The sequence below is a fragment of the Diabrotica undecimpunctata genome, chromosome 6, assembly GCF_040954645.1.
Source record: "Diabrotica undecimpunctata isolate CICGRU chromosome 6, icDiaUnde3, whole genome shotgun sequence".
In the NCBI taxonomy this organism is placed as follows: domain Eukaryota; kingdom Metazoa; phylum Arthropoda; class Insecta; order Coleoptera; family Chrysomelidae; genus Diabrotica; species Diabrotica undecimpunctata.
Window position 1 is genome coordinate 110,885,896 of NC_092808.1, and position 27,959 is coordinate 110,913,854.

The 27,959-nt window shown below is 32.5% G+C and overlaps 1 protein-coding gene across 1 annotated transcript; it reads left to right on the top strand.

Annotated features, from left to right (window-relative positions):
• The first annotated feature begins 175 nt into the window (after positions 1-175).
• Positions 176-27,711, top strand: Faf2 (Fas-associated factor 2). The gene is made up of 6 exons (XM_072535109.1): positions 176-684; positions 8,383-8,754; positions 14,375-14,495; positions 15,582-15,702; positions 20,283-20,456; positions 23,867-27,711. The coding sequence occupies exons 1-6, from the start codon at positions 309-311 to the stop codon at positions 24,041-24,043; spliced, it is 1,341 nt and encodes a 446-aa protein (XP_072391210.1). The 5' UTR covers positions 176-308; the 3' UTR covers positions 24,044-27,711.
• Positions 27,712-27,959: the final 248 nt, after the last annotated feature.

The following is a 27,959-nucleotide window of genomic DNA, read 5'->3' on the forward strand; positions in this document are numbered from 1 at the left end:
TTAAACTTTTTTTCTGTTTTAAGAATTATGCGATACTTTTTATGATTAGTGAATTAATAATATATATTAATTATTTAATAATAACTAAGTTTAAGAGTGTCTATGCCATGAATGTAGTTCTTATAGAATTTAAATTAATTTACTAAACTATTTTGACAGCAAACTGACAGTTGTCTTTTGACATTTTACAAATGGTTGAAAAGTCGTATGATGTGACATTTATTGTTTGGCCAATAACATACTAAATACTTTACTTTTTTGTCAGTAATTAATGTATTTTTCTACGCACCGCAATAATAAATTATAAAATGAATTATTTAAGGGATAACGGGAGTCTTGGGTTAACCACAGAACAAACTGAGAAAGTTCTTCAATTGCAAGACCTAACTGGAATTGAGGACATCACTATATGCAGAGATGTTTTACAAAGGCACCAATGGAACTTAGAAGTTGCAGTTCAAGAACAATTAAATATTAGAGAAGGAAGACCTAGCATATATGCCACTGAATCAAGACCTCCTGCAGTTGTTAGTGATCATTTAGGACAACATGTCTTTTATACACCACCTACAGATGGTTCTGGGAGCGGATTTAGAGGACTTTTTAAGACTGTATTTAATTTCATGTGGAATATGTGCTACAACACACTGATCACATTACTTCAACTTGGCCGTAGATTACTCCGTATGTACCAACTGTGCAATATTTATTTAAAATATTTTCTAAGTGTATTACATTATTTAGTTACTGATTTATCTCAAGTATCTCAATTTTTTTAACAACAGCTGATAGGATATATTTTTTTGTCGAAGTTTGGGTAATATCGATGGGAATTCATGTAATGTGGTACATTCCCGTGAAAGTTTTATAGTAATTGTGTAATATTTTATTACTGATCCCAAGGATTTTATTATTCTTATTTGCTTCACATAATAGGCACTATTGCCTGTTTGTACTAATAATTTCCTTAGACATCATTCCTACTCTTCTCCCTTCTAGCAAATTGTATTTAATAGCTTTTAGTGGAAATCTGCTATCAGCCATTCTTTGAATATGTTCATTGAAACTATTTCAGTATTGCTTGATTCTCTCATTCAAATTATATATCTTTAATTCAATTCTTATTTCATCATTTCTTGTTCTATAAAGTCTGGTATAAGCTTTAACATATTTAAAAGCTTCATTTCTTGTGTCTGTATTTGGCTTTATTTTTTAGTTATCCAGATCTCATTTCTGTATGTCTGGCTTTGGTAACAGCAATGGTTTTATATGGTTTGATCAGTGTTTCTTTTTTAGTTTTACTTTCCAGGATTCCGTTAGTAACTCTGAAAACTAACAGAATTTTATGGAAAACTCATATACAATTCTTTATGAAACCTTGAATAAAAACTTGTTATCATTTACTTCAAATAGATCCAGACATACATGTAAGTAAACTAAATGATAACAATTTCATGGAGATTTTTTTGGTCATTTCCAAATTAATGTTTTTTGTAACCTGGACCACCTCTAATATCCAACCATATCACATATCCTCAGCATAAACATCAAGTTTTGCATGGGAGTGATTGAGAGTGTAGGATTGTGTAACAATAATATATTCATAAACATAAAGCAATTCTTTATCATCTGATGATCTAGATGCTAGAATCTAACTTAAATCCATCAGTGCCACTTTCCTTAATGATTTCACTGTTTGGTAATCTAGTAGTCAGGGAAGATTAGTACCCTCTCCATAATTCAGCCCAATTATTTGATTTAAGTTTGGATATGTGTCAATAAAATATTGTTTTTTGCAAAAATAAGATTATAATTTTATTTTTCTATTGTGTATTGGATCTTACAATTTTTTTTTCTTGATATCACTGTTTTTTTTAGGTTCAGAACTTTGTTTACTGTCACCTTTAGATTGCTCTTCTACCTTTAAAACCAGCTTCAGCTTTTAGAATTTGCAGATCCTCAAAACGAATGCCTTTTTCCTAGGGCAACTTCAATTTTTCTTGGGTATTTTGATCTTAATTCTGTAGAGTTGATTCCCCTATTCCCTTTAAGGAAGTTTATGACATCCCATATCCTTGCTGATATTTTGGCAGACAAATCTTGTAGATTTGGTTTGTAGCTGTGAATTCTTTGTATAACTTTTTCTTTGTCAAGTGAGATAATTTCACATTTTTGGGACCAAACAAATATTCATAATAATCAAGCAAAATTTTCACTCAGCTACCTTTATTGGATGTAATAGGTACAAGTAGTACTGACATCCTAGACTTCTTTGATATACTTACTTAGGTTTCTTTTATTTATTGTAATATTAAGTACCTTATTCTCATACAGAAATAACTTTTTTACAGTGAAGTTACATGAAATACACAAATAAAACAATACTATATCTGAATTTTAATTATAGTGTCACCACATTTGCCCTGTGTCTCTTAAACATTATGAAATGGTGCTAAACACAGTGTAAGGAACAGATTTTGCCCATATGTAATCCAAAATATATTTGGGTATTGATTGTGACTTTTGTGACTGCAAAAATGAAATTTTTTTATTTAATGATCATATGCTTTAAGTGCTTTAAGTAAAACCCTTTAAGGTAGTAAGTCAATAATTTTAAATGAAGCACTCAAGTCTTTCTAATAGTATTAGGGTTTATTTAATTGGGCAATGATTAATTTAGGGCACCCATCATAACCAAACTTATATCTGATATTTAACATAAGCTTAACACATTGCCTGCCGCCTCTGTCTATGTGACTGAGAAAAAAATTGCTCTGCACGCCAGCGAGGTCTATTTGACCTAGAAATTTTAATGTAACTGTGATGCTGTCTCAGTGACTATGGCATGAACGGAAAGTATTACAAAATCCTCTAGGGTTGGCAAAGTGTTAAATGGTGTCAGAGTTGCCATATCTTCAGTTTTTTCATACTTTCACATAATATAGAAATGCATTGAAATTATATAAAAATTCATAGGTTTTGATTAAATTAAAGATAACAATTAAATGCATATACAATAAAATTAATTAAAATGACATGAAAAATTAATAGTATTAATTAAATTACTGTTATAATAGAAATGCATTGAAATTATATAAAAATTTGTAGATTTTAATTAAATTAAAGATAATAATTAAATGCATATACAATAAAAACTTCTTACAAAATTTACAATTTATGATTCACAAGTGTCATTGTAGGGGGTTGACCATTCGCACCTAATAATAAAGTTTTAATAGACAAGATGTGGAAAGTGCTGTCAAATAAATTACAATATTTAAATGCATTTAAAGTAACAGAAAATATTTATGAATGTTGTTTTATACTTATTCAAAACTTGTAGCTTTGCATAACACAAATTATAATTTCATAAAAGTAACTTATATTTTAAACCTTCATATACATATTTTACAAAAAAACATATGGCAACACTGTGACGTGGTGCCAGGAGGAAAATGTATTTGGTTATGTTGAGTGCTCTAAACTAATCATTGCCCATTTAATTATTTGCAACCAGTTTGCACCCAAAAAACATATAAAAATTTGAGATTTCCTTTACTTACCAATTATCAAAAAATAAATTGTTACAGAATATAAGTACCACACTTTAAATGCAAAATATTTTAATTAAATAAATATTTCCAGGTTATAAAGTGGTGATGTACCCTATACCTAAAGTTAATACTTTTAAAGAAAATTGTGGTTTAATGTTAAAGATAAGATATTTATTGTTTTATTCTAGCAGGCCATGTATTAATATATCATAAAAATTGTCATTATTTGAGGTTATTAACACTTTTGCAAAGTGATATATATTGCTCGTTTGGAATTGAACAGTGAAGAATTTACTTCTAATATATGGAGAATGTGACTATGGAGAGTTATTACTGGAACATGTGCTTCATTTACTAAAAGATATCCAGCTTGACCACAAACTACCCGTGACACTGTGAAGAGATTACTTAAAAATTAAACAAATTTTGGTGATTTTCAACAAAAAGTTAACAAAGCTCAGCCTGTTGTTGATAACAATGATCATATGATAACAATGATCATACAATTAATATTCTGGGTTACTATGCTGCTTATCCCGAAGCATCATTATGTTGACAAAAAGAAACAAAAATTGCATCCCTATTCTTACACCACAGTTCAAAGTTTAAAGGAAACAGAAACAGACTATAATAAAAGAATAGAATTTTTAACGATAAAAAAATTTCAAGAAGATATATTATATGATATGATGAATCAAAATTTACAAAAATCAAATGTTTAATAGGCAAAAATTGCATTACTAAAGCGAAGTAAGTCAACATTTAACAAGGGTATGTGGTTTTCAGGAGAGATAGAAGTTGAATGTCTTTTGTGCAGTCAGACACAACCAGGTTGTAGCTTTCTATTTTTATGATTGTAACTTAAACTACTTTTTTGGTTACTAAACTAAACTACTTTACTTCAATATATTTGAAGTACACTTACACAATTTTCATTGTTAAATTCTAAATGAGCCATATGTATCACTTTGTAAAAGTGCCAATAGTTACAAATATTGACAATTAAAACATCTTTATACACAGCCTGCTAAAATAAAACAGTAAATATCTTACCTTTAACTTTAAACCACAATTACCTCCAAAAGTATTAACTTTGGTTATAGGGAACCCTAATACTATTTGAAAGATAATTGATTTTTTTTTTCATTAAAATTATAAAATACAGAGCATTTTATTTAAAATTATCTACTTACTGGAGTTTAATGAAATTGCATATTATTTGTGAACACCTTGAAATTGGAAATTTGATTCCTATGTAAATTTCTGAAAGAATGTTTCCTACTTTTTGTGTGCAAAGATTTTCAAGACATTATGATTTTAAATGGATGAGATTTTAACTTTAAAAAGTTTGTTTCTGTCAAAATTTTTGAAAAAAGATGAACAACTCAAAAAATATGAAGTTTTGACCTATGGTACCTTTTACAAATTTTATCTAGAATCTTACGCGGAATGTAAAAATGCAATAATATACGGGGTATTTTATTTAAAATAATAAAGTTTCTGTTTACTTCTGGTACTTATATCCGGAAGAAGCATGCCTATCAATATATTTTCTTTAAGTTCGTCACTGCCTGTAATCCCCATAAACCACTTTTTAAAAATATTGTCTGTAGTTTCTGATATAATATATACTTATATATATATATATATATATATATATATATATATATATATATATATGTATATATATATATATATATGAAGAGCTTCTTGCAAAATAGTGGTAAGCCACAAAATAATAAAACCGAGATATTGATGTTTAAAGTTATAAAAAAATCTAGAAAATATTGCTTTAAATGTAAAAACCTTAACGCTTGTTATTGAATTATGTTATTTATTAAATTCCATGTGCATTTATTATTTCACATAAAAAAACACATATTTACATAAAAAAGATGTTTATTCAAAAAAAATGTGGTTTAACATGTTCTTAAATTAAAAAAATCGTAACACAAAAAAATAAACTAAGTTATGTTTCTACAATTTCCACTTCTTCATTCACATCATCAGAAGCTTCGTTTAACTGATTATAAAAAGTATGGTAGACTGGCGGAATATAAGGTAACAAGATTTTATATTTTCCAGTTTATTTTTCGCAATTTTCAGAGGCTCGTTATATTTCTTGAGAATGTTTGACAACTCTATTGTTACAGGTCTGCCTTTCCTTAAGATATTAACTTCTTGATAGTCTCCATTGACAGTATGTTTGACAAAAATTGACCCCACTTTTTCTGATTTAAATTGAAAGCTGTATATTTTTGAAAAACTATAAAAATCATTTTGGGTCATCTGGGTAACAACAAAATGATTCTTTTTATTTGCTTTCGTAATAATATCTACCCAACCTTCTGGCGAATAAGTAATGGGTGCACGGTTTCTCTGACGCTTCTCAATTTGAGCAAAATCTCGGTCTGATGGCATAACAGAATGACCACTAACCAGAAAGTGATGCGTTATTTGTTTAAATTCCTTTTCCCTGACTAACTGCAACCAAAAAGCTATTAACTGCCAATTCTTGTTCTGACCAGGACAGTTATCGGTAAAAACAATAACCTCATCTGCTCCGCGCTTAGCTTGATCTTCGGTCCATAAGTACATGTGACCTTTATCATTGGTACAGTCGTGAATCCCCAAGTTATAAAGCCACAGTTTTCTGCAGTAAAATGCAGGACCAGGGGTTAATTTTGGCAGCGGCATACTTTGCTGTAAGTCAAACGAGATTACCAATTTTGATTTGTTTGTAACACATTCGTTTTTTTTTTTCAGTTTTTAGCAAAGTTTGCATTGCGTAAGCTCGAGCAATATGCACGTTTAAGAAAGTAGTTAGCTCTTTTTCTTGTTCTTCGTTATTAACGTCTTTTGATGCCTGAATTTTAATAGTCGTCTCATCACAAGTCTTACACGTATCAGAACGAGGTAATTTAAACCCTATGTTATAATGAGTACAAAATATTTTTCTGTATGCACTTTCTTTAACTGGCGTAATATTCATTTCTCTACACCATGGCACATAAAAATCTGTATATAGTCCTGTAATTGTCATATCACAGTTCAGATATTCTTTTTTTATATTTTTGGCTCTGCTATAGTGACTTTGGTATTTGCGAATGGATTCAATATGAGTTTTGACTGATTGAACCTGTTCCTCTGAATGTTTATTAGGTCTGTTTGTGTGCTTACCTCTCTTATCAAGAATAGGAACCATAGCCCCGAGTGACTTCATTTTAAAAATATTTTCAATTCTTCCACGAGATTTTTGAAGACCATGAACAATTACTAATTCAGTCTTGCATACTTTAATTTCCATCTCCCCTACATTAACCAAATATTCAGCGGTAAATTTTCTTCTAGAAATGTTGCGTTTTTGTTTTTTCTTATATGATCTATTCTTATTTTTTAATCTGATACACCCAAAGAGATAGCTATTTTGAAGGTCGAATGACCCCAACTCCCAAAATTTCTTAAATAAATGTTCATGATTACCTTGCAGTTTCTCCCTACATTTATTTTTACATTCACACGGTTCGCCAATTTCACGTGAACTAAAAATCGTCTTGGTTTTCTTCGAAGTATACTGCTGTCCAGAATTACGGCTTCTTTTTCTGTCATTTCGATCATAGTGTTCCTCATTTCTTTGCCTCCATCTTGTTGGTTTTCTCTTCTCTGGATTTACCTCCTTATCTTCAAAAAGCCTTGGTATTGGTTCTTGCAATTCATCCTAAAATACAACAAAAAATGACCGCATTAGACTCTAGAATTTGCGAATATTTCAGAATTTTTATATCAACAACTCGATAAGCCACATGGCATACCATATTTTTCCATGTAATATACACGAAATATTTTTGTACAAAAACATGGTAAGCCAAAAAATCAGAAAAAAAAGCTTACCTCGCTAGATTGAGACGAAAAATCATCGCTACTGGGCCTAATGTCTTTATCTGCTACACTATCATCAATAAAATTTACATTTAAAGTGCTATTTTCGCTTAAAACCGCTCTTAATTCAGCACGTGCACCTGATGTCGACGCCATTTTGATGTGGCTTACCACGGTTTACGCGAAAAAGTGAACAGAAACGGACGATTGCATAAACAAGATTCATCAATAACTCCGCCATCTATTGCAATAATTACCAAATAATTTTTGTGTTGCTTAACATAGGTTTTTTTAAATACGTAATGCAATAAAATAGAATTTTGTAAAATTGTGGCTTACCATTATGTTGCAATAAGGTCTTCATATATATATATATATATATATATATATATATATATATATATATATATATATATATATATATATATATATATATTTATATATATATATATATATATATATATATATATATATATATATATATATATATATATATATATATATATATATTGTAAGCTCATAGCGAAACACCCTGTATACATAATAAGTTTATCATATCAATCTGTTGTTGTACTCTTTTTTGTTCTATTCATAAAATTTAGCTGATATTTAAAATATTTCATTATTTCTTACAGCTACTATAAATAGTGGTGATATACATTGTCTGAATTGATATCATCTGAAAGGTTTATTTATCTTCTGCTTTCTTAGATTTTTGCATAATGTCTTCACATGTTACAGGTATAATTTGCATTTAAATTAGTAATATTAGTTTTTATTAGGCTGGTACTAAATATTGTCAAAACAAAGTATTTTCTCAATTATTTACATCTTTCCAAAAGTATTATTTACGTACTAAAAGTATTAGATTTATTTAAAGGAAATTATTGTACAATTTTTTCCCAATGATCTACACAAACTGTTTTTAATAATTTTGTTTTCTGTGTAGGCATACAAGATACACGCAGGCCAAATTACCTACAAGATGTGATGGATTTTATTAGAGTTTATGAAGAAAAGTATCCTAGAATCCATCCTGTATTTTATCAAGGAACCTTCTCACAAGTATTAAATGATACTAAAAGAGAATTAAGGTTTTTGTTAGTGTATTTACATGATTCCAAAGCAGCAGACACAGATAAATTCTGTAATAGGACATTAGCTGATCAAGAAATAATTCGATATGTGAATCAAAACTTTTTATTTTGGGGCTGTTCTGCATATTCTGATGAGGGTACAAAAACTGCTGCAGCTGTCCGAGCAAGTTCTTATCCATTTTTGGCCGTTTTAGTTCTTAAGGATAACAAGATGACTATTGTTGGTAAGTATCTTATTTGAAATTTAATACTAAAGTTTAATAATTGAGACATATCTTTAAAGAAGATATAAATTTCTAAACCAAACAAAGGTTAATAATTTACTGAATATAGATATTTAAGACTAAATTAGAATCTCAAGTTGGCCAGGGTCAGGCAAGAAATGGCCAGGGTCAAACATATTTGAGAGTAATGAATACATTGTATACCACTCGGGAAAGGCAGGAGGACCCAGATGTAACGCAGTCGCAATCATTGTCAAAGAGGAGATTCATAACTGTATTCGAAATTTCGTTCCTTTCAATGGTCGCATCATGATGATACAGCAGCAAAATAAATTACTGAATATTAATACAATACAAGTCTATGCATAAACAGCTGACAAATCAGATGAAGAAATTAAGCAATTCTACAGCCAAATTAAACAAATTCTATGGAGCACAAAAAAAACATGAAGCTACTATTATTATGGGAGACTTCAACTCAAAAGTTGGTGCCGAAATCACACAAGATATAACCGGAAAAGATGACTAATACATCTTAAGTACAGTACAGTTCTCAAATATTTTGTTTTAGCAACCTAAAAGACGACTATATACCTGGTTATCTCCAGCTGATCAAGAGGGAAAGGTAGTCAGAAATAAAATTGACTACATTGCCAGTAATAGACGGTTTAGAAACAGTATTAAATCTGAAAAAACATATCCAATTGCAGACGCTGCATAATCTTCTCTGTGCTGGATTCAAAATAAAACTAAAAAGAATAAAAGCTCCGACAACTCAGAAAAAATCTAATAATCGACTCCTAAGAAATGCCGTAATAGCAGATGAGTTCGGAAATAAGATAAACAATGAGAATAAAAAATAGCTAGAAAGATCTAATCAGAAAATATCGACCAAAATCTAGATAGAATGAATTCCGCCTTGGTCACCATAGCAAACTAAGTTTTGAAACCAGAAAAAGAGTCAATAAAGAAAAATGATGACCTATAAAATACTAGACCATATTCAACAAAGAAGCAAGTGGAAAAATAAAGACGAGACTCGATATAGAGAAATATATCGACAAATAAGATACGAAGTTAAGCAACAACAGAGGTCTGGATGGAACAAAGATGTCTTGAAATCATCATCATCACGTAGCGCTAGAACCCTGGGTGGGTCTTGGCTGACTGTACAACTTTTTTCCAGTTTGTTCGGGCTTTTATCAACCTAGGGTCAAAAGGAATGTTCATTTTCTGGAGATCTGCTTGGATGTTATCTCTCCATCGCATTCTGGGACGTACGAGTGGTCTTTTGCCTGTGGGAATCTCTTCCCATACCAGTTTTACCAGTCTATCGTTATGCAGTCTGTGCACATGGCCTGCCCATCTTAGTCGCTGTGATTTAATTTCTTGGACAATATGTCGTGAAATGGAACAACTAAAAAGAAAACATGACAGGTTTAATATATGTACACAAACAGCTTAAAGAAATTATCTACACTCAGAGAAAAAGAACTCCTCACTTCATGAGAAAATAATTTGCGACTTTAACAAAAAAAAAAAAGAAAGAACGGAATAATTACATAAAGGATACGAGGCCACCACTTAACACCGCAAAGTGAACGAATACTGGTCCATTAAACAGAAATGTGAAGAAACAATGGGTAACAAACAATTCAGTTTCAGAGAAGGATTGGGAACAAGGGAAGCTTTGTTCTCAATACTTGACAATGTAATGGCCTAAGATCCCACTGCTTGATAACTACGTTCATAACGTAGTTAATCAAACTCACATTTTTACATACATTTAAAATTAGGAGTACAAAATGGTAATAATTTGCCAGTCAAAAAGTGGCGCACATATATTTTTTATTCAATTAATAGTAATTAATTTTTGATAAAAATTTTATTTCGTTCATTTATTTTTTAAATAAAATACGCTGCTCTTGACGTATAGGTATGTTTTTTATAGCTAATTTTTTTTTAATATGATTATGTAAGTTCTACTGTGAAAAAATGGTCGACAATTAGAGTTGCCAGCTGTTAAAAACGCGAGGTTTCAAAGATAAAATACAAGACAGCGCAACGCTACTGGTTTGAAGTGTCAGTTGTGTGAGTTTTTAAAGCTGCGTCCATATATTTATGTATATATATATATATATATATATATATATATATATATATATATATATATATATATATATATATATATATATATATATATTATCACTTGTAAAACCAGTTTCGTTGCGCCCTAACTCTATTTTACTTTATCTCTTGATACTCCGCGGTTTTAACATCTGGCAACCCTAATTTTCGACCATTTTTTCTTACGCAACCTTTCGACTATATCATCATATTAAGAAAAAAATTAGCTTTAGTTTGATATAAAAACATGTATATGCGTCATGAGCAGCGTATTTTATTAAAAAATAAATGAACGGAATAAAATATTTGCCAAGAACTAATTACTTGTAATTGAATTAAAAATATTTGCAGCCACTTTTTGACTGGCAACCTATTATGAATGTATTCTCTTAATTTTAAATGTATGTAAACATGTGAGTTTAATGAACTACGTTATGAACGTAGTGATCCTGCAGTGGAATCTTGTACTATAATGACAACATTACTTCACAAATCATGGGAAGTACGGAAACTAATTTACATCTGCTTTATAGATTTTGAAAAGGCGTTTGATAGGGTCCAACATGATAGGCTGTTTGAGAATCTAGAAGTGATTGGAATTATTGATAGAGATCAAAGACTTTTACAACATCTATATTGGAGTCAAACAGCTTCTATTCTGGTAAAGAAACAGACAAAATTTTCATTCAAAGAGGTGTCAGACAGGGTTGTGTGTTATCCTCAACTTTGTTTAACATGTACTCGAAATAATATTTAACAAAACCTTGTAAGGGCAATGTGGCATTCGAAATTGGTGAGAAAGGGCTGAGAGTATCGAAAATCACTAGAGATCCTTAGAGATTGAGTCACTAGGGAATGCTCCAATAGACTCCCTCAGACATAAATACATCAAAGACAAAGTTACTTGTGGTATCAACAATGAGCCGATTACAAAAGTTAACCGTTTTAAATAGCTAGAATGTTGGACACTAAATCCGAATGAAGGAATTAAAAATCTTATAGAAATTGCTAGATTGTAAGAAATATTCATGCCTCTGGCTTATCAATAGATGAACTGTTACATGCCGCGCAATATCGAGAGTGATATTGGCAAATAATCATAGAAGCTACACACGTCTAATTTGATCACAGTACTCAAAGAAGAAGAAGATACATAACTTAAAATAAAAACCTAGGTGTAGTAGGGTCCTACCATGTATGTATCATATTAGAAAAGTCCTGATTACAACAGATAATGAAAACATGTTTTATGTATTCAGAAATTAAAATCAATAGTAGATTTTACAGTTTAGATATTGAAAATAGTACAACAACGTAAAATTTAACATTCTTCTAGTTTTATTAATACAATATTAATATAAAACAAGCCTATTAATATGCTAAGAAAAAATATTGCTTATATATCAAATCAGCTGCAACCAGTCTATTATATTGAAAGAATTGTGGTAATGAATGGAAAACCAAAGTAGACAACATTAATGATAAGCTAGCCTTTAAGAAAAATACAATTATGGACCCGAACATTGCCAACTGCAGATTAGAGAACTAAATAAAACTTTATTCAGATTAATTTTCATCTGAAAGTTTGACATGATAATTAGTATTAAAATTGAACAAAATTCATTCATTTCATTAGTCATATTTTTTCTCTAGCTTTATGTCTCTTATACAGTGTGTCAATTTTAAAACTTACAATGGGCTATATCTCACGAAGAAAAGCTGATATCGAAAAATGCTTGAAATCGTTTCTAGGATAGTAAGGGGGAACTAAAATGACATGAAAGGGAACTCACCCCCCATCAACCCCCTAGGCCCCTTCCACCACAACCAAAAAAGTTTAAATTGCAAACCCCTACTTATGATACATCATTGAAAAGACTATAAAAAATTCTATCCAATGGTATAAATAATAATTATACAGGGTGAAGCAATAATTGTGAAACTTTGGCTAAATGGAAAATTTAATGAGATTTTTGTTGAACTACAAATTTGTTAAAAATGTCAATTAAGTAAATGTTCAAAGTGGGTACCGTTGTTTTGTAAACAATAATACAGCCTATTTTCAAATTCTGCATGAACTTTGGCAAATGTTGTTCTAGTAATAGCGCGGCATGCTTGTGTAATTCTTTCTCGCAATTCCCCAAGTGACGCAGGTTGAGTTTTATAAACAACTGACTTCAGGTAACCCTATAAAAAAGAGTCAGGTGGCGGTAAGTCTGGTGACCTCGGTGGCCACTCAATAGGACCTCTCCTTTCAATCCATTTGTTCGGATAATTAGTATCCAACCAGTGCCTAACTGGAGCTGCATAGTGAGGAGGTGATCCACTTTGTTGGAAGTGCAGCAAATCTTCATCTAGAGCTAGGTTGGCTTGATTGTCCCTTTGGCTCTCTAATTCATGCACAATTAAAGGTTCGATGGTGTTTTCCAGCATATCGAGATAAATGTCGCCACTTAAATTGTCTGGTATGAACAAGGGGCTCATTATAGCATCGCCTAATATTCCTGCCCAAACATTCAGTTTTTCAGGATATTGAGTGTGATCTTGTCTGAATCGATGCGGGTTCGCACCACTCCAGTACCGAAAGTTTTGTTTATTTACATTACCATTCAGCATAAAAGTACATTCATCAGTGAAACAAATATTTTTTAACATTCTCCGTTCAACGCGAATTCTTTCAGTCATGAGTTCACAAAACTCGTCGGTCTGGATCATCATCGCCTAGTTCTTGAAGAATTTGTGTTTTGTACGGGTGAAACTTATCTAATTTCAACACCTTTCTAACCGAGTCATATGAAAGTCCTGTCATTGCAGATACTTGACGTGTTGATGCAGTAGGCTCTATTGCAAAATTTCCAAGGACATTTAAAATTCTCAAATAAACCAAAAATTATTTAATCTGAGAGAACCCAAAAAACAGATGTTTTCAACTTGTTTTGCAAAAACGGCAAATTAAGTTTTTATTTAACAAAAAAAAATCCGACGGGCACTTATCATTAAAAATAATAGACCGGGAGAGCATTACAAATACAAAAGTCATAGTAAGCCGGCTGATATTAACACCCTCTATAATTATTAAACCATAATTATACAGCGCCATCAACAGAATCAACAAAAACCTCATTAAATTTTCCATTTAGCCAAAGTTTCACAATTATTGCTTCACCCTGTATAATTATTATTTATTAGAATTTTTTAGTCTTTTCAATGATGTATCACAAGTAGGGGTTTGCAATTTAAACTTTTTTGATTGTGGTGGGTGGGGCCTTCTCTTTCATGTCATTTTAGTTCCTCCTTACTATCCTAGAAACGGTTTCAAGCATTTTTCGATATCAGCTTTTGTTCGTGAGGTATAGCCCATTGTAAGTTTTAAAATTGACACACTGTATAATCAATTGTATGTAAATAAGGCCTTTAAATATATTTGCAATAATTCCAGATATTTTGTAACTATATAAGCTTATATGCTAAGTATAATTTATTTTGTTCATAGGTAGGCTAGAAGGATTTACTGATGCAATACTGTTAAAACAGAGACTGACGAACATTGTTAGTGAGTACGAGATTAATTTACTAAGTGCGAGAGCTGATAGACTAGAAGCAAGTATTAACAGGTTTGTATATTTTGTATTTGTAAACTATAGTTTTATCTAATTTCATAAGTTAAATCTTGTCATTTTGTAACATTATGTATTTTAACCTTATGTTTTAATTTAGTTTGTCAGTTTCATAATCATAATCTACCAATACAGCCCTCAAATTGCTTTGATCTTAGTCGATTCATCAAACACCAACAATTTTTCAATTCCTCAGAAACTTTTCGATTTCTCAGAAACTTTTCAATTTCTAAATTAAGTAAGACGACACCATATTTCGGAGAACAATAAAGCCGTCGGTCTCGTCTACGTAAGTAGTCGTTAACACTAAAACCTGAGCCTGCTGTACGATTAAACACGGTCGAATCTAAAGTTAAATATATTAATAAAAAACTATTAGTGCCGATATCAATAAGGTGCAAATTAATGGCTAAATATTTTTTTATTTTCCCTGTATTTAGATAATTTTGAGTATCCTGTTTTTACACATCTGCAGTTCGAGACGAGAACTTAAGCCACATAATTTATTTGAGAAATATCTTTCCAGTGGGTAATAAATAAGAGATACCATTTCTTTACCACCAGATATCTGTTTGTATTTTGTGGTATGTCTTATAGATGTACTTTCTCCAAATACCGTTTCACAGATGCTACCAAATATTCCTATCATGATCCTTCTTTTAAATATCAACAAAAGATTTTCATCTGCCTTAGAGATGGTCCAAGTTTCTGTTACAGATGCCAGAACTGTAGTATAAGGGTTTTCTATATTGTTGCTTTTCTTCTCTAAATTATTTAAGTTTCTACTGTTTATGGGTCCACTCGGCCTAAAATAGCACTTGTTCGTTAGAATTATCCTTCGTTGAGTTGTTCCGTTAGGGAGTTCTCATTGGCGATTAGGGAGCCTATGTATGTGTATTTGTCTAGTACTTCACAGCTAGAGCTGTCAACAGGGAATTAGTGACAGATGCTTCCTACTCTGTCGTTGAAAAGGTGGTAGGTGTCAATATTGAATTCTCTTATTTTTTCCAGTATTTTCATATGCCAGATTTAACCAAACCTAAATCCACTTTAATATCAATATAATGATTATATATTTTTTAGATCACTGAGGTTTCAACAAGATGAAGCTTTTCAGGAAAGTTTAAGAGCTGATCAAGAAAAAGAAAGGAGGCGTGAGCAAGAAAGAAGGGCCAAACAGGAGGAGCTTCGTAAATTAGAGGAGGTAAGCAAATAGGCTGACACGTTATAATTCTAATTTATATGTTAGGTATATTTTAAATTTATCAGTTTTTTTAATGAATCAAAAAATGAAGAAAGTATAAAAGGAAAGAAGTTTTTTCTTCACCAGGTCTTTTTTGGTTATCATAATATAACATAGTCTCTCAAAAAGGCTCCATTAAAGTGAAAATACTGCTTAATATTCTCATCACTCACGTACGGATATGAATCTTGGACCTTACGACAAGCGAAAAGAAGAAAGATATACGCCACTGAAATTTTCTGTTGGAGAAGATTGTTACGAATTCCTTGAAACGGGGAACGGGATTAAGCCACAATTGATTGTAATGAAAATTACATTTTTAACTAATGTTTGACGATTCCACTGTGGAAAACGTTTTAAAAAAAAAAAGATTATTTTAAAAATTCTGCGAAAATGTATATCATCATCATCATTTTGGCTTTACAACCCTGTATGGGTCCTAGCGTCCCCAAGAATTTTTCTCCAGTCGTCCCTATCCATCGCCTTCCTCCGCCAAGCACGTATTTCCATATTTCTCATGTCTTCATCGATGTTATCTAGGAATCTTGTTCTGGGCCTTCCTCTTCTTCTTTGACCAATAGGTCTGTCAAGGAGCGTTTTCCTAGCTGGGTCGGTTTGCTCCATCCGCATTACATGGCCTACCCACCTCAGGCGTCCTATCTTTATGTGTTTTACGATATCTGGTTCCTGGTATATCCTATAGAATTCGAAGTTGTATCGTCTTCTCCAGACACCATTTTCATTTACCGCTCCATAGATGCGCCTTAGTATTTTTCTTTTGAAACATCCTAACATGTTTTCATTGCTTTTTGTTAAAGTCCAGGTTTCTGAACCATATGTGTTATGTGAACTGGGCGTATTATTGTTTTGTAGAGTTTTACTTTTGTATTTCTTGATATAACTGTAGATTTAAAAAGAAGATTAAGCCCAAAATAGCATCTATTAGCCGTGCAAATTCTGCGGTTTATCTCTGCGGTAGTGTCATTTTCAGTATTGACGAGCGTTCCCAGGTATACAAATTCGTTAACTGCTTCGATGACGTCGTTTTCTATAACAAGTGGCCGTAGTATTTGTGGTTGCGTACCTATTTTCATGTATTTTGTTTTATTGGTGTTTATTATTAAACCCATTTTTGTAGCCACTTCCTTTAGTGCTACGTACGCCTCTCGTGCTGCGTTTTCCGTTCTCCCAACAATATTGATATCATCAGCATATGCTAAGATTTGCACAGATTTGTTATATATTGAACCGGTAGTTGTGATTTGTGACGTACGTATTACTTTTTCCAGAGCTAGATTGAATAGTATACAGGTGAGTGGGTCTCCCTGACGTAGCCCGTTATTTGTTTTAAAAGGTTCAGAGAGTTCCCCCTGGATTCGTACTTTGCATTCAACTTTTTCAAGGGTTAGTTTGGTTAAACTTACCAACTGATTTGGTACTCCTAGGTCTATCATTGCTCTAAACAATTCTCTTCTATTTACAGAGTCGTAGGCTGCCTTGTAGTCTATAAATATGTGGTGCGTGTCTACACTGTATTCCAGTGTTTTCTCTAGAATTTGTCTCAGGGTTGAAATCTGATGAATTGTTGATTTACCACCTCTGAAACCAGCCTGGTATTGTCCTATTATTCGCTCTGCATATGGTGCCATACGATGGCATAGTATATTGGAGAATATTTTATACGCTGCATTTAGGAGCGCAATTCCTCGATGGTTAGAGCATTCAAAGATATCTCCCTTTTTGTGTATGGTGCAAAGTATTCCAATATTCCAATCATTGGGAAGGGACTTCTGTATCCATATTTCTTTTATAAGCTGCTGTAGCGCTATTATGATATCGTGGCCACCTTCTTTATATAATTCCGCTGGGAGATTATCTATTCCGGGTGATTTGTTTCTGGCTAGTTTGTTTACAGCGTCTTTAACTTCCAGGATCGTTGGTGGATCCTCCTCCCTCTCGTCTGCTCCGCTTACCTAGCAGCTTTCGTCTTCCGGGTTTTCTTCTTCTTCCTCTATATTAAGTATCTGGTTAAAATATTCTGTTCTTGTTGTTAAGAGATCGCCATTTAAACTTCTACATTGATTTGTGTTTGCCTTAAATTCTTTTCTGTTGATGTTAACTCTCTTATAGAATGTTCTGAATTCTTTCTCTCTGTTGAGGTTTTCTATATAACGTATGGTCCTAAAGTTTTGGGAAAAATTTCACCTGGTCTGATTGAGAAGCAGAATGCATTTAACAAAGAAGGCCATGGAATTGAAATGTCATCAGTTATTGACATTTAATAAACAAGGCAGAATATTTTGGTTTGTGCTCTGCAAAATGTCTTATAAAATTGTTATTCGTCGAGGTGTGTATAATATGGTTGGGGGAATGTCGAAACGAGATATTGTTAATATTTATCGAGATCAAAACATAAGCAAATCGACAATTTATCGCACAATTAGAGAATGTGAAGAAGGGATACCATGTGTTAACTTGCGTCAAAGTGGCCGACCGCGGATTTTGAACCATATAAGACAGGCAAGACTGATTAAAGCAGCTAAGAACAAAATTGGGGTCTCACAGCGAAAACTAGTCAGAAGATTTCATGTTGGAAAGACTACAGTATACAGGATCCTATCGAGTAACAATATTATCTACCGGAAAAGAAGGAAAGCTCCAAAATACACAGAGGATCAATTAGAGAGAATTCCGAGATGTTGCCGCGCGTTAAGGCAAGTGCATTTCGTCAACAAGTTGACCGTGATGGACGATGAAACAAATTTTACTTTGTCCAACTCTGAGATGAAGGGTAACGATGGGTTTTACACGAACGATTACGAAAATGTACCTGATGAAATAAAATTCAAAAGTAAGAAAAAATTTGAGGACAAAATTTTGGTATGGTGTGCAATTTCTGAGGCTGATTTCTTTCACAGCCCTACATTGGTGTAGTTCGAGGCGAATCCTTAAGCGCAAATATTTATATTCAAAGATGTCTCTCTAAATTGCTTCAGTTTGTGAACACACATCATGCAAATGATCAAATAGTCTTTTGGCCAGATCTTGCTTCATGTCATTACGCGAGGATCACAAGGGACTGGTACGAAACTAACATTACCTTTGTATAGAAAGCAGACAATCCCCCCAACCTACCTCAGGCTCGTCCAATTGAAGAGTTTTGGGCAATATTAAGGCGGAAAGTCTATAATAACGGATGGGAAGCACAAAATCAGGAACAGTTAAGACGCCGCATATATACAAAAATTGCCGAGGTCGTCCAAAGGATGATGCAACGTGTCAGGGAAATTATTAGGTAAATCGAAAATAATGGTCTCTTGTCTGTGATTTGAATTTTGATTTATAATAAGGATAGTTAAGTTAAATTGTTGAATAATTTAATAAATATATAAGATTATTGTGGTCAGAGTTATATGCTTTTGAAATGTTTCCCAAAACTTCAGGACCATACGCTATTGAAGTTCCTTTTTTAAGTGGTTTCGTTTCTTCATTCTGTGTATTTTCTTTTCTTCTCTTCTCTTTGTCTGGTAATTCTCTATACTTGTTCTAGTTCGGCGGGTAAGCATTTTTGCATAGGATTCATTTTTTTCTGTGTTGCGTCTTTGCATTCATCGTCAAACCAGTGATTTTTTCGTGTACAAGTTTCTGTTCCTATTTCATCTTGTGCTGCTGACTCAATATCTTCCCTTATCCTGTTCCAGAAAGAGTCTATATCTCTCTGGTCTTCTTCGCCTAGACTTTGATTCCTTAACCTATTGGTAATATTTTCCCAGTACTGTTTTGCAACAGTTGCATCTCTCAGCTTCTGTACATTCCATTTCTTTCTATTTATTTCTTTTTCTTTGTTGGAGTTTGAAATTCTAGCCCTTAGTGTTGAGATCACTAAACAATGGTCTGAGTCTATGTTTGCGCCTCTATAACTTCTGCAGTTTATTATGTCCGTTCCGTGTCTTAAATCTATTAAGATGTGATCAATCTGACTAGTTGTTCTTAAATCAGGGGAGGTCCAGGTTACCTTGTGTATATTCTTGTGTTCAAAATAGGTGCTAGCGACGGTCATGTTCAGTGCTGCTGCTAAGTTTATCAGTCGTAATCCATTATCGCTACTGATGTTGTGTAGGCTATGCCTTCCTATAGTCGGCATAAAAACTTGCTCTCGTTCTATTCTTGCATTCATGTCACCTAGCACTATTTTAATGTCATTTCTGGGGCATCTTCTGTAGGCTTGTTCTAGGTCTTCGAAAAACTGTTCTTTAATGTCTTCGCGAAAATGTATAACCAACATGTTATTAGTGGGTTATGTTTTTCAAAAATTGACACTGGTAACTGTCAAATTTGTCTTTAATTACATGAAATAATTCTAGAAATGCCTAAAACACTAGAATATGTCGCGACTGAAAGAAGGGTCTGAGAAGAATCATATCTGGAATTTATCATAATATTTTAAAGAGATAATCTGTATCGGGTATTATGTGTAATGATTTTTGTATGAAAAATATATTACTAGATTACAAATATGATTTTAAAACTTCATATTTTAGGAAAAACTCGCCGAGCAAGCGCGCAGAGAAAGCTTGGCACAAGAAAAAATTGATTCCTTACAAAGAGTCCCGCCAGAGCCAGAAGCTAGCCATCCTGATGCTGTGCATGTAGTTTTTAAATTGCCTTGTGGTAGTAGACTTGAGAGACGATTTCTCAAAACACATTCCTTAGAGGTAAGCAGTACTGATTTGTTTTAATTTGAAATTTGTTGATATACTTTATTGAATGTTCATCGAATTCAATAGATATAATAATTTCGGAATAATATTTATAATTTTAAAATAAGTAAAATAGAGTTAAATTATAGTTGAAAAAAGGACAAATAAGTAATTATATTGTTTTCGAGTTTATTAGCCGTCATTTGGAATTATTTATTTCTGATGCTTTGTCTGCAATTGTGACACAGATCAAAGACGATGTGATAGCGATCGGAGGTTTTCTCAAGGATGTATATTTGTGTCGGTTGGTTTGAATCGGTATTGAAAATTTCGGTGTATCTGGAGAGAGGCTTTGTATTTCATAGCGCTGTGATCCACATTTTCTTTAGATGCACACGTTCTTCTTTCCGATTAAAGTTAAATACTTCGATTTTGCGAGGACTCACTAGGAAATTTTGAAAATTTTTCCTTCAGGTAGATAATCATTTATGATATTAAGTGGAATTATCACAAGAGAAATCAAAGTTTCTTACAAAAATCTCAACTGGTGTCTTTCACCTATGTTTTAATTGTGCAATTGTGGATTTTAAGAGTAGATCGTTTATAATATGGTATCTAGCCACAACGCTGGATATGCAAGGACATGGTTGAACGACATCAGCCCAAAAATACAAGATAACTCCCAAAAATGCTGTAATAAGTGTAAGTGATCCCACTGTAGGTCGTAGATTTCAAAGAGGTCGTTTGTAGACAATATGTGTGGACGTTTTTTCTGCCTTTGTGCAGAATTTGCTTATTGCTCTGTACTCACTGAGTGAGTAGTGTACACTGGGAACACTAGGTGGCCACTAAGTTCCTTTTCCCATTTCGAACATCCCTCATTATGGTGCTTTTGAGAGTATCCGCAGTCACGTTACTAACAATTCCTGGCACCTATAATTGGACATAAAAAAAATTAGTGGAAAGAACAGAGGAGCAGGGAAAATAAGGACCTACTATAGTTAGTATATTAGCTCATAGGCTTTATATTTATCCTTAGTAAATAAAGAAGTTATTACAGTTAAGTTATCTATATTTTTGGTACTTCTTCATAGGTAATAGCTGCTGATGGTGTTGTTTCTTCTAAATACGGATCACCAGACGGTAAATTCTTATTCCCTGATTTTTGATCTCTTTTTTTTTCAAAGATATTTTACTTTTGTAAGTTTATTAAGTTTCGCTAGGTATATATGTTTATATACTAGAATTATTTGTTCCTGGCTGTTCGTTAAACATGATAAACTGATGGAAATTATCAGAAAGTAGGAGACCAGCAGATGAAAAGAGTAAAGAAGTTCCCTTATCTAGGAACACTAATAACAGAACGACGAGATTATCGAGCCAATTTTATAAAAATGAAAAATACGATTGGCTAAATGTTTATATATATATATATATATATATATATATATATATATATATATATATATATATATATATATATATATATATCCATGAGTGTATATATCCAAAAATATCGAATATTTTGGAATATTCCAATTTTTTTTGTAGTCACTATTATTTCAAAATAATTTTAGATTACTGATAATACTCATATTGTAGGCTGATGTACTCAAATGGTCTGAAATATTTTGATGTTTATTTTGACGTTTTTTCAGTGGTTAGTGTAATTCGTACATTTTATTTTATAAATCCTTCTTTACGTAAAGGAAAAATCATACTAATTCGGTTATTTTTAGTTTAATTTATTAAGTTTAATTAAATATTGTTTTGATTTAACTAAGTTTAAAACAAGTATCCCACCAATTCGGCACTGCGATGAAATCCAAGTAGCACATATTGTAATCTTGTACGAAGAAGGATATGCACAAAAAGTTATCGCACGACGTCTCAGCAGAACTGAATCTATAGTTTCAAACACTCTAAAAAGGTACCGCGAAACAGGAAATTTTGTACGAAGGCCTGGTCAAGGACGCCCAAGGTGCATAACCGCAATTGATGATCGTTTTTTGGTACTTAATTCTACACGAAATCGTTCATTGACATAGATGCACCTCAGAAATGAGCTATTATATGTTAGACAAGTTAATGTGAGTTTACAAACAGTTAGACGAAGATCAAAAGAAGCAAACTTAAAGCCCAGACGCCCCGCCAAAGTTCCACGTCTTGTAGTGGTAGATGTTTGCAACTCAAAACAACTCAACTCAAAACAACCGTGCGACTTTCTTTTATTTCCTGATCTTTTAGTCTTTTTATATCACATTTTTAATACTATTCTTTTTTGTAACCTTCTTAAATCTAAACCTAAATTTACTAACAACCGGAACATGATCTGACGATATGTCAGCTCAGGGGTAACTGATAGGCATACATTATGGAATCTCATCACCGCTTTTCCTTTTACCAATTTTCCCATTTAACTCACCTATAATTGTTATAGGTGAGTCATTTAAACGACTCATTTAAGTCGTTTAAGTGAATTTATTAACAACTCATAGAATTGCTCTACCATTTCTCCTGGTTTATAGCTGGTAGGGGCTTACACTTGTGAAACGTTTAATTTGACGGAGCAGTATTCAGTTGGATTATTATTAATCTTTCAGAAACAGTTATAACAGTTGTAACATATTAACGTAATTGAAGAGACACGATTATTCCAACCCCATACATATGTTGACCGTCATCCTTTCAGAGTGATATACCATATGGTTGTCAACAATACAATACAACTATTTGGCCAGATCATTTCGCTTATGCCCTTTATACCTATTCCAAGTCTGGTTATTTCTTAAATAGTATTATAAAGTTTTCGAGCTTAATACATTGACTTCTCATCCCAGTTACATATTTTAATAATCAACTGTCTGCTGCTGTTGCAGACAAAATCTCAGAAAGAAATAATTGCAGAACACGGCGTACAAACTCCTATCATTATCTAACCTATATAAAACGTACATAAAAAGTTAATTTCAACCAGTTGAAATTTAATTTCAACCATACATACGTCAAGGGGAAAGTTTTATTTATTTTATTGTATCTTAATACATTTCTTAAACATTCTATAAAGACTAATGTCGCCTTATTATAGGAAGATTAGTTTACACAAAATGCCAATTGAGTAGATCGCTAAATTTAATTTTGATGCAAGAAGCAATTTGTTAGTAAAAAGAATTTATAAATTGCTTCATAATGATCAATAGCACGATCCGTCACAGATAAAATGTCTTCAAAAACTAGAATTACATGTTTCGGATATAAGAAGCTTTGCTTTAGGTTTTACTTAAACTGTGACAAAAGTAACAAGGTTTTAAAATCATAATGAAATAGAAATCTGAAGAATGAAATTAAGCTTATACTTTTTAAAACAACCTTTTTATTTAATAATTTTATTTTGTGTACATTTTTTTAACTGATGTTTTTTACAGTCGGTGTTTTACTTCGTATTTTGCCATCCAAATGCGCCAGATGCGTTTGAAATAACCACCAATTTTCCAAAACGAGTGTTGAATTGTCGTCAAGAAAGCCAAAATGTTATATTAACGCTGGAACAGGCAGGTTTGAAAAATAGAGAAGTTCTATTCATAAACGACCTAGATGCTTAACTTTTTCAAAATCAAGAAGCCTAAGAACTACAACAATCGAAACTGTTGGTTACCTTGAACAGATTTCTGCACATTCGTTTATATTATTTTTACAGAAGATATGTGCGTGTACCCAGCCATATTTTAGTGATATATTTCTTTTGTACGTACCTTTCATCAAGTGCTTTCTTTCACCTCTCCCGTAATGTATTAAGCAAACAATTATAATAAATGTTTTCAATAGATGTATAATTGTCAGGTATTACCAACAAGAGAGATTTCTATTCACATAACATACTTTCATGAAAAAATTTCGGGATTATGGGTTTTTGGAAATATTAAAGGGTCAAGAAAGTATATGGCATTTTCTTAAAAAATACCTATGCTAAATGGTCAAGTTAAAAAAAAAAATGCTAAATATATTCCATAAATTTGATATTTTACTAATGAATTGGTTGCTCGTGTGAGTCCGTTACAATCTTGGTAGTAGAAATAAATGACAGACTTACAATATATTTATTTAGTAAGCGACTACCAGTTTCGACCACTACAGTTTTCTGGTCATCATCAGGTCACCGGTAAAGTACAATCTTTAGAAAACTGAAAAGTACATATTTTAATTCTTCAAATTTAAACAACCTTACATCAGGTAATTGTTTGAAAAAGTAAGGGTACAAAAAGGGCCAATATTACTCATGTTAGTTCAAAATTTGTATTGAGGGGGGTATTTTTTAAATTTATTTAATGAATGTAAAGGTGATATTAGTATAAAATGGTATAACATAAGCAGTACTTCCATTCCGGTACAAGGTCTATTGTTAAGATGACGTGTTCCAAATGTTCATTTATGCTAAAGTGTCGTCTATTGGTTTTTAACTTATTTAGTAAAAGTATAATAAGTTAAAAAGCAATAGACGACACTTATGTCTGCAATTTACTACAGCGTAATGTGCATTTGAAACACATCATCTTAACAGTAGACCTTGTACCGGAATGTAAGTACTGCTTGTATTATACTATTTTATAATAATGTCACCTTTACATTCAATAAATAAATTTAAAAATACCTCCCTCAATAAAAAATTTTAATTAACATAAGTAATATTGGCACTTTTTGTACCCTTACCTTTTTACATAATTCCCTGATCTAAGCTTGTTTAAATTTGAAGAATTACAATAACGTAAAACGGTGTGAATAGGAACGGCTTCCAACGTTCAACTAAAAAAAGTCACTATTGTTGCAAACATAAAACTTATGCATTGTTATTTTGGTCTTACCTTCCTCTTTTGATATTTAGGTGTTAAAAAATTAGAAAGTTAATACTCTAATCACAAAAAAATCAAAACCTGGTGTTCCTATTCACCACAAGTGGGGTGAATAGGAACAACAGTATGAAAAACTATTGTGTTCCTATTCATACATTTGTAGGGTCAATAGGAACAGGTAAAAAGTGTATAAGGTGTAAAGTAACATACACATATAAATATAAAGTTTGTTTTATTGGAAAAATTTATTGTTAAAATGAAAAATACACTTTTAAGGTCGGCTAATATAAACACAAATCACTAAGATCATTGTTAAAACTAATCATGTTTTTAAACCGAGACGAGGTATTCACGTTTATACATACAGGCAACTGTCTTATAATATCATCGGGTTTAAAAAATGCTTCCTCTTCAGTTTCGGAAAATTTCCAAGCCTGGGGAACCTTCTTAAAAAAGATTCCCACGTAGCCGCTATCGTGATGATAGAGAACTTTAGTAACTTAGAGCCTGAAAGATTGCTTGGTCTTGCCATATACTTTGACCACTAAGAAGTCTCCAGGGTTAATGCAACTGTTCGTTTCTTCATCAGATGACAACACTAGCTCCTTGTCACTGTCTTGAGAGAGTTTTCTGAAGCACTAGATTCTCGTTTTAGCTTTTTAGTGCAACTGTAGATTTCTTTTGGGGGATTCAGTTCTATGTTCTGAACTCCTGATGGTTCTGCTTCAGGTTCAAACTCTTCTTCTAAATCTGTCGCCACAACACTTTTTCCCGGTTCGACATTCATTTTTGTTTTCTTTTTCTTTTGTCTCTGTGTATCAGACTGTCTTAATGTCTTCAGAAGTTCTTTAAAAGTGTCATCAATCCCTTCCACGCGAACAGAACCTGACAAGGGCGTTTGTGTTCCAGATTGTCTGGGATTATCATTGTCTGAGTTCGAGAGCATCCTTAGGACTTTGGTGCGATCCAAAGGCACGATGCCACATTTTTTAAACCCTGATTTGGCATTTTCTTCTGAAAGACTATCAACCAGTTTCTTTAATAGTCTAGGAAACTTGTCGTTAGCTACTTTGGATTCATTCCTTCCTGGTCATGTTTTCGATTCCTCAACTATTTTGCGCCACATAATCTTCATGGGTCTGAAGAATGCCACATCGAGGGGCTGGGTAAGGTGAGTGGAATTACTTGGTAAAAATATAAACTTAATGTTTTTTTCTTGGCACAATTGGATTAAATCGATTGACAAGTGAGACGACAAGTTGTCCCCAATCAAGTATTTTTTCCCTTCTAGGTCCTTGAAAAAGGGAATTGCAATGGACTGAACCCAGTCACTGAAACAAAAACTATCAAAGCAACCTGACTTGGTACGAATAAAACGAGAGTTTTTCGGACCTCCCTCCTTCCAACTGTCGTATAAATGTTGAACCTTATATACCACATAAGGTGGTAATATTTTATCCACTCCACTAGCTGTAAACATTACGGATGATGTAAACATTTTGATGAGTTTACACTGGGTACTTGCAGCCACGTCTAAAAATCATTTTACGTTGTCTTTAAGTTCTCTTTCTAACTCGTCGAAATACTTATTAATTATCTCAGGGGACACAGCTGCCCTCGACCTTTTGATGTTCTGACACATTCTGTTTGAGAGTGATTGTTTGTGCCGAGTAAGAAACGAATACACCCAACCCCGACCATGGGTGTTGTTTTTGAACTTGGAAATAACTTTGCCCTGGCGCTCCAAATATTCTCGTACGATTAACCGTAAGGTGAGAGAATCTATTGGGTATCCCCAGTCAGCACAAACTGCTAGTCTGTCAACGAGAACTAACTCTTCATCTTCGTCAAGAGAGGTCTGACCTCCTTTTTGCTTTGTATTAACATTTTTTATATATCTATGTAAGACCGTAGTAGGTATATTATACTTAAGGGAACACTGTCTGTAATTAATACCTTCTTTTATTTCATTTCGGGCTTCTTGTAGGTTTTGTAGTGTGTAGCATCTTTTCTTCACACTTGTCACAGCTTAATATTTTCCCGGCATATCTGCGAAAACCTGTAATAAAACACTCATTACAATAAAAAAGTAAATTGAGCAGCCACTGACAAAAACAAATCTTACTCTATGGAGGTATTAGATAAACGAAAGTAATTTCTAATGTGTGGAATGAATGAATACGGAATTATTATGTTCCTATTCACCCCACATATCTCACATTTATCAAAAAGAGTACTCGTAAATCTATTTTGACAGAGATTTTGTACTTACCAAGAAAGTTTTTATGATGAGAAATAACCTCAAAATTAATGCCTTTGTTTGCACAGCGAAAACATAGGTACCAGTGATGCCAACAACACAAACTTAAATTTCCCAAAGCCATATCACATTAGCCAACCTGCAAAACTTAAATAATCCAACGGACAATAATATATATGTTTGGGAAGATTATTATTATTTAGTGAAGTTTTGTTCCTATTCACCCCATTGTTCCTATTCACCCCATTTTACGGTATGTAATTTTTGCAGCTTTCTAAAGATTTTTCACTTTACCGGTGACCTCATGATGACCAGAAAACTGTAGTGGTCGAAACCGGTCGTCGCTGACTAAATAAATAGATTGTAAGTCTGTCATTTATTTCTGCTACCTAGATTGAAATATTTTGTTTA

What these genes read in the sequence shown, in the direction of transcription:
- Faf2 (XM_072535109.1), top strand. Translation starts at nt 309, where the DNA reads ATGAATTATTTAAGGGATAACGGGAGTCTTGGGTTAACCACAGAACAA. An exon ending in ACTTGGCCGTAGATTACTCC is followed by an intron (nt 685 to 8,382) that starts GTATGTACCAAC and finishes TTTTCTGTGTAG; the next exon opens with GCATACAAGATACACGCAGG. An exon ending in CTAGAAGCAAGTATTAACAG is followed by an intron (nt 14,496 to 15,581) that starts GTTTGTATATTT and finishes TATATTTTTTAG; the next exon opens with ATCACTGAGGTTTCAACAAG.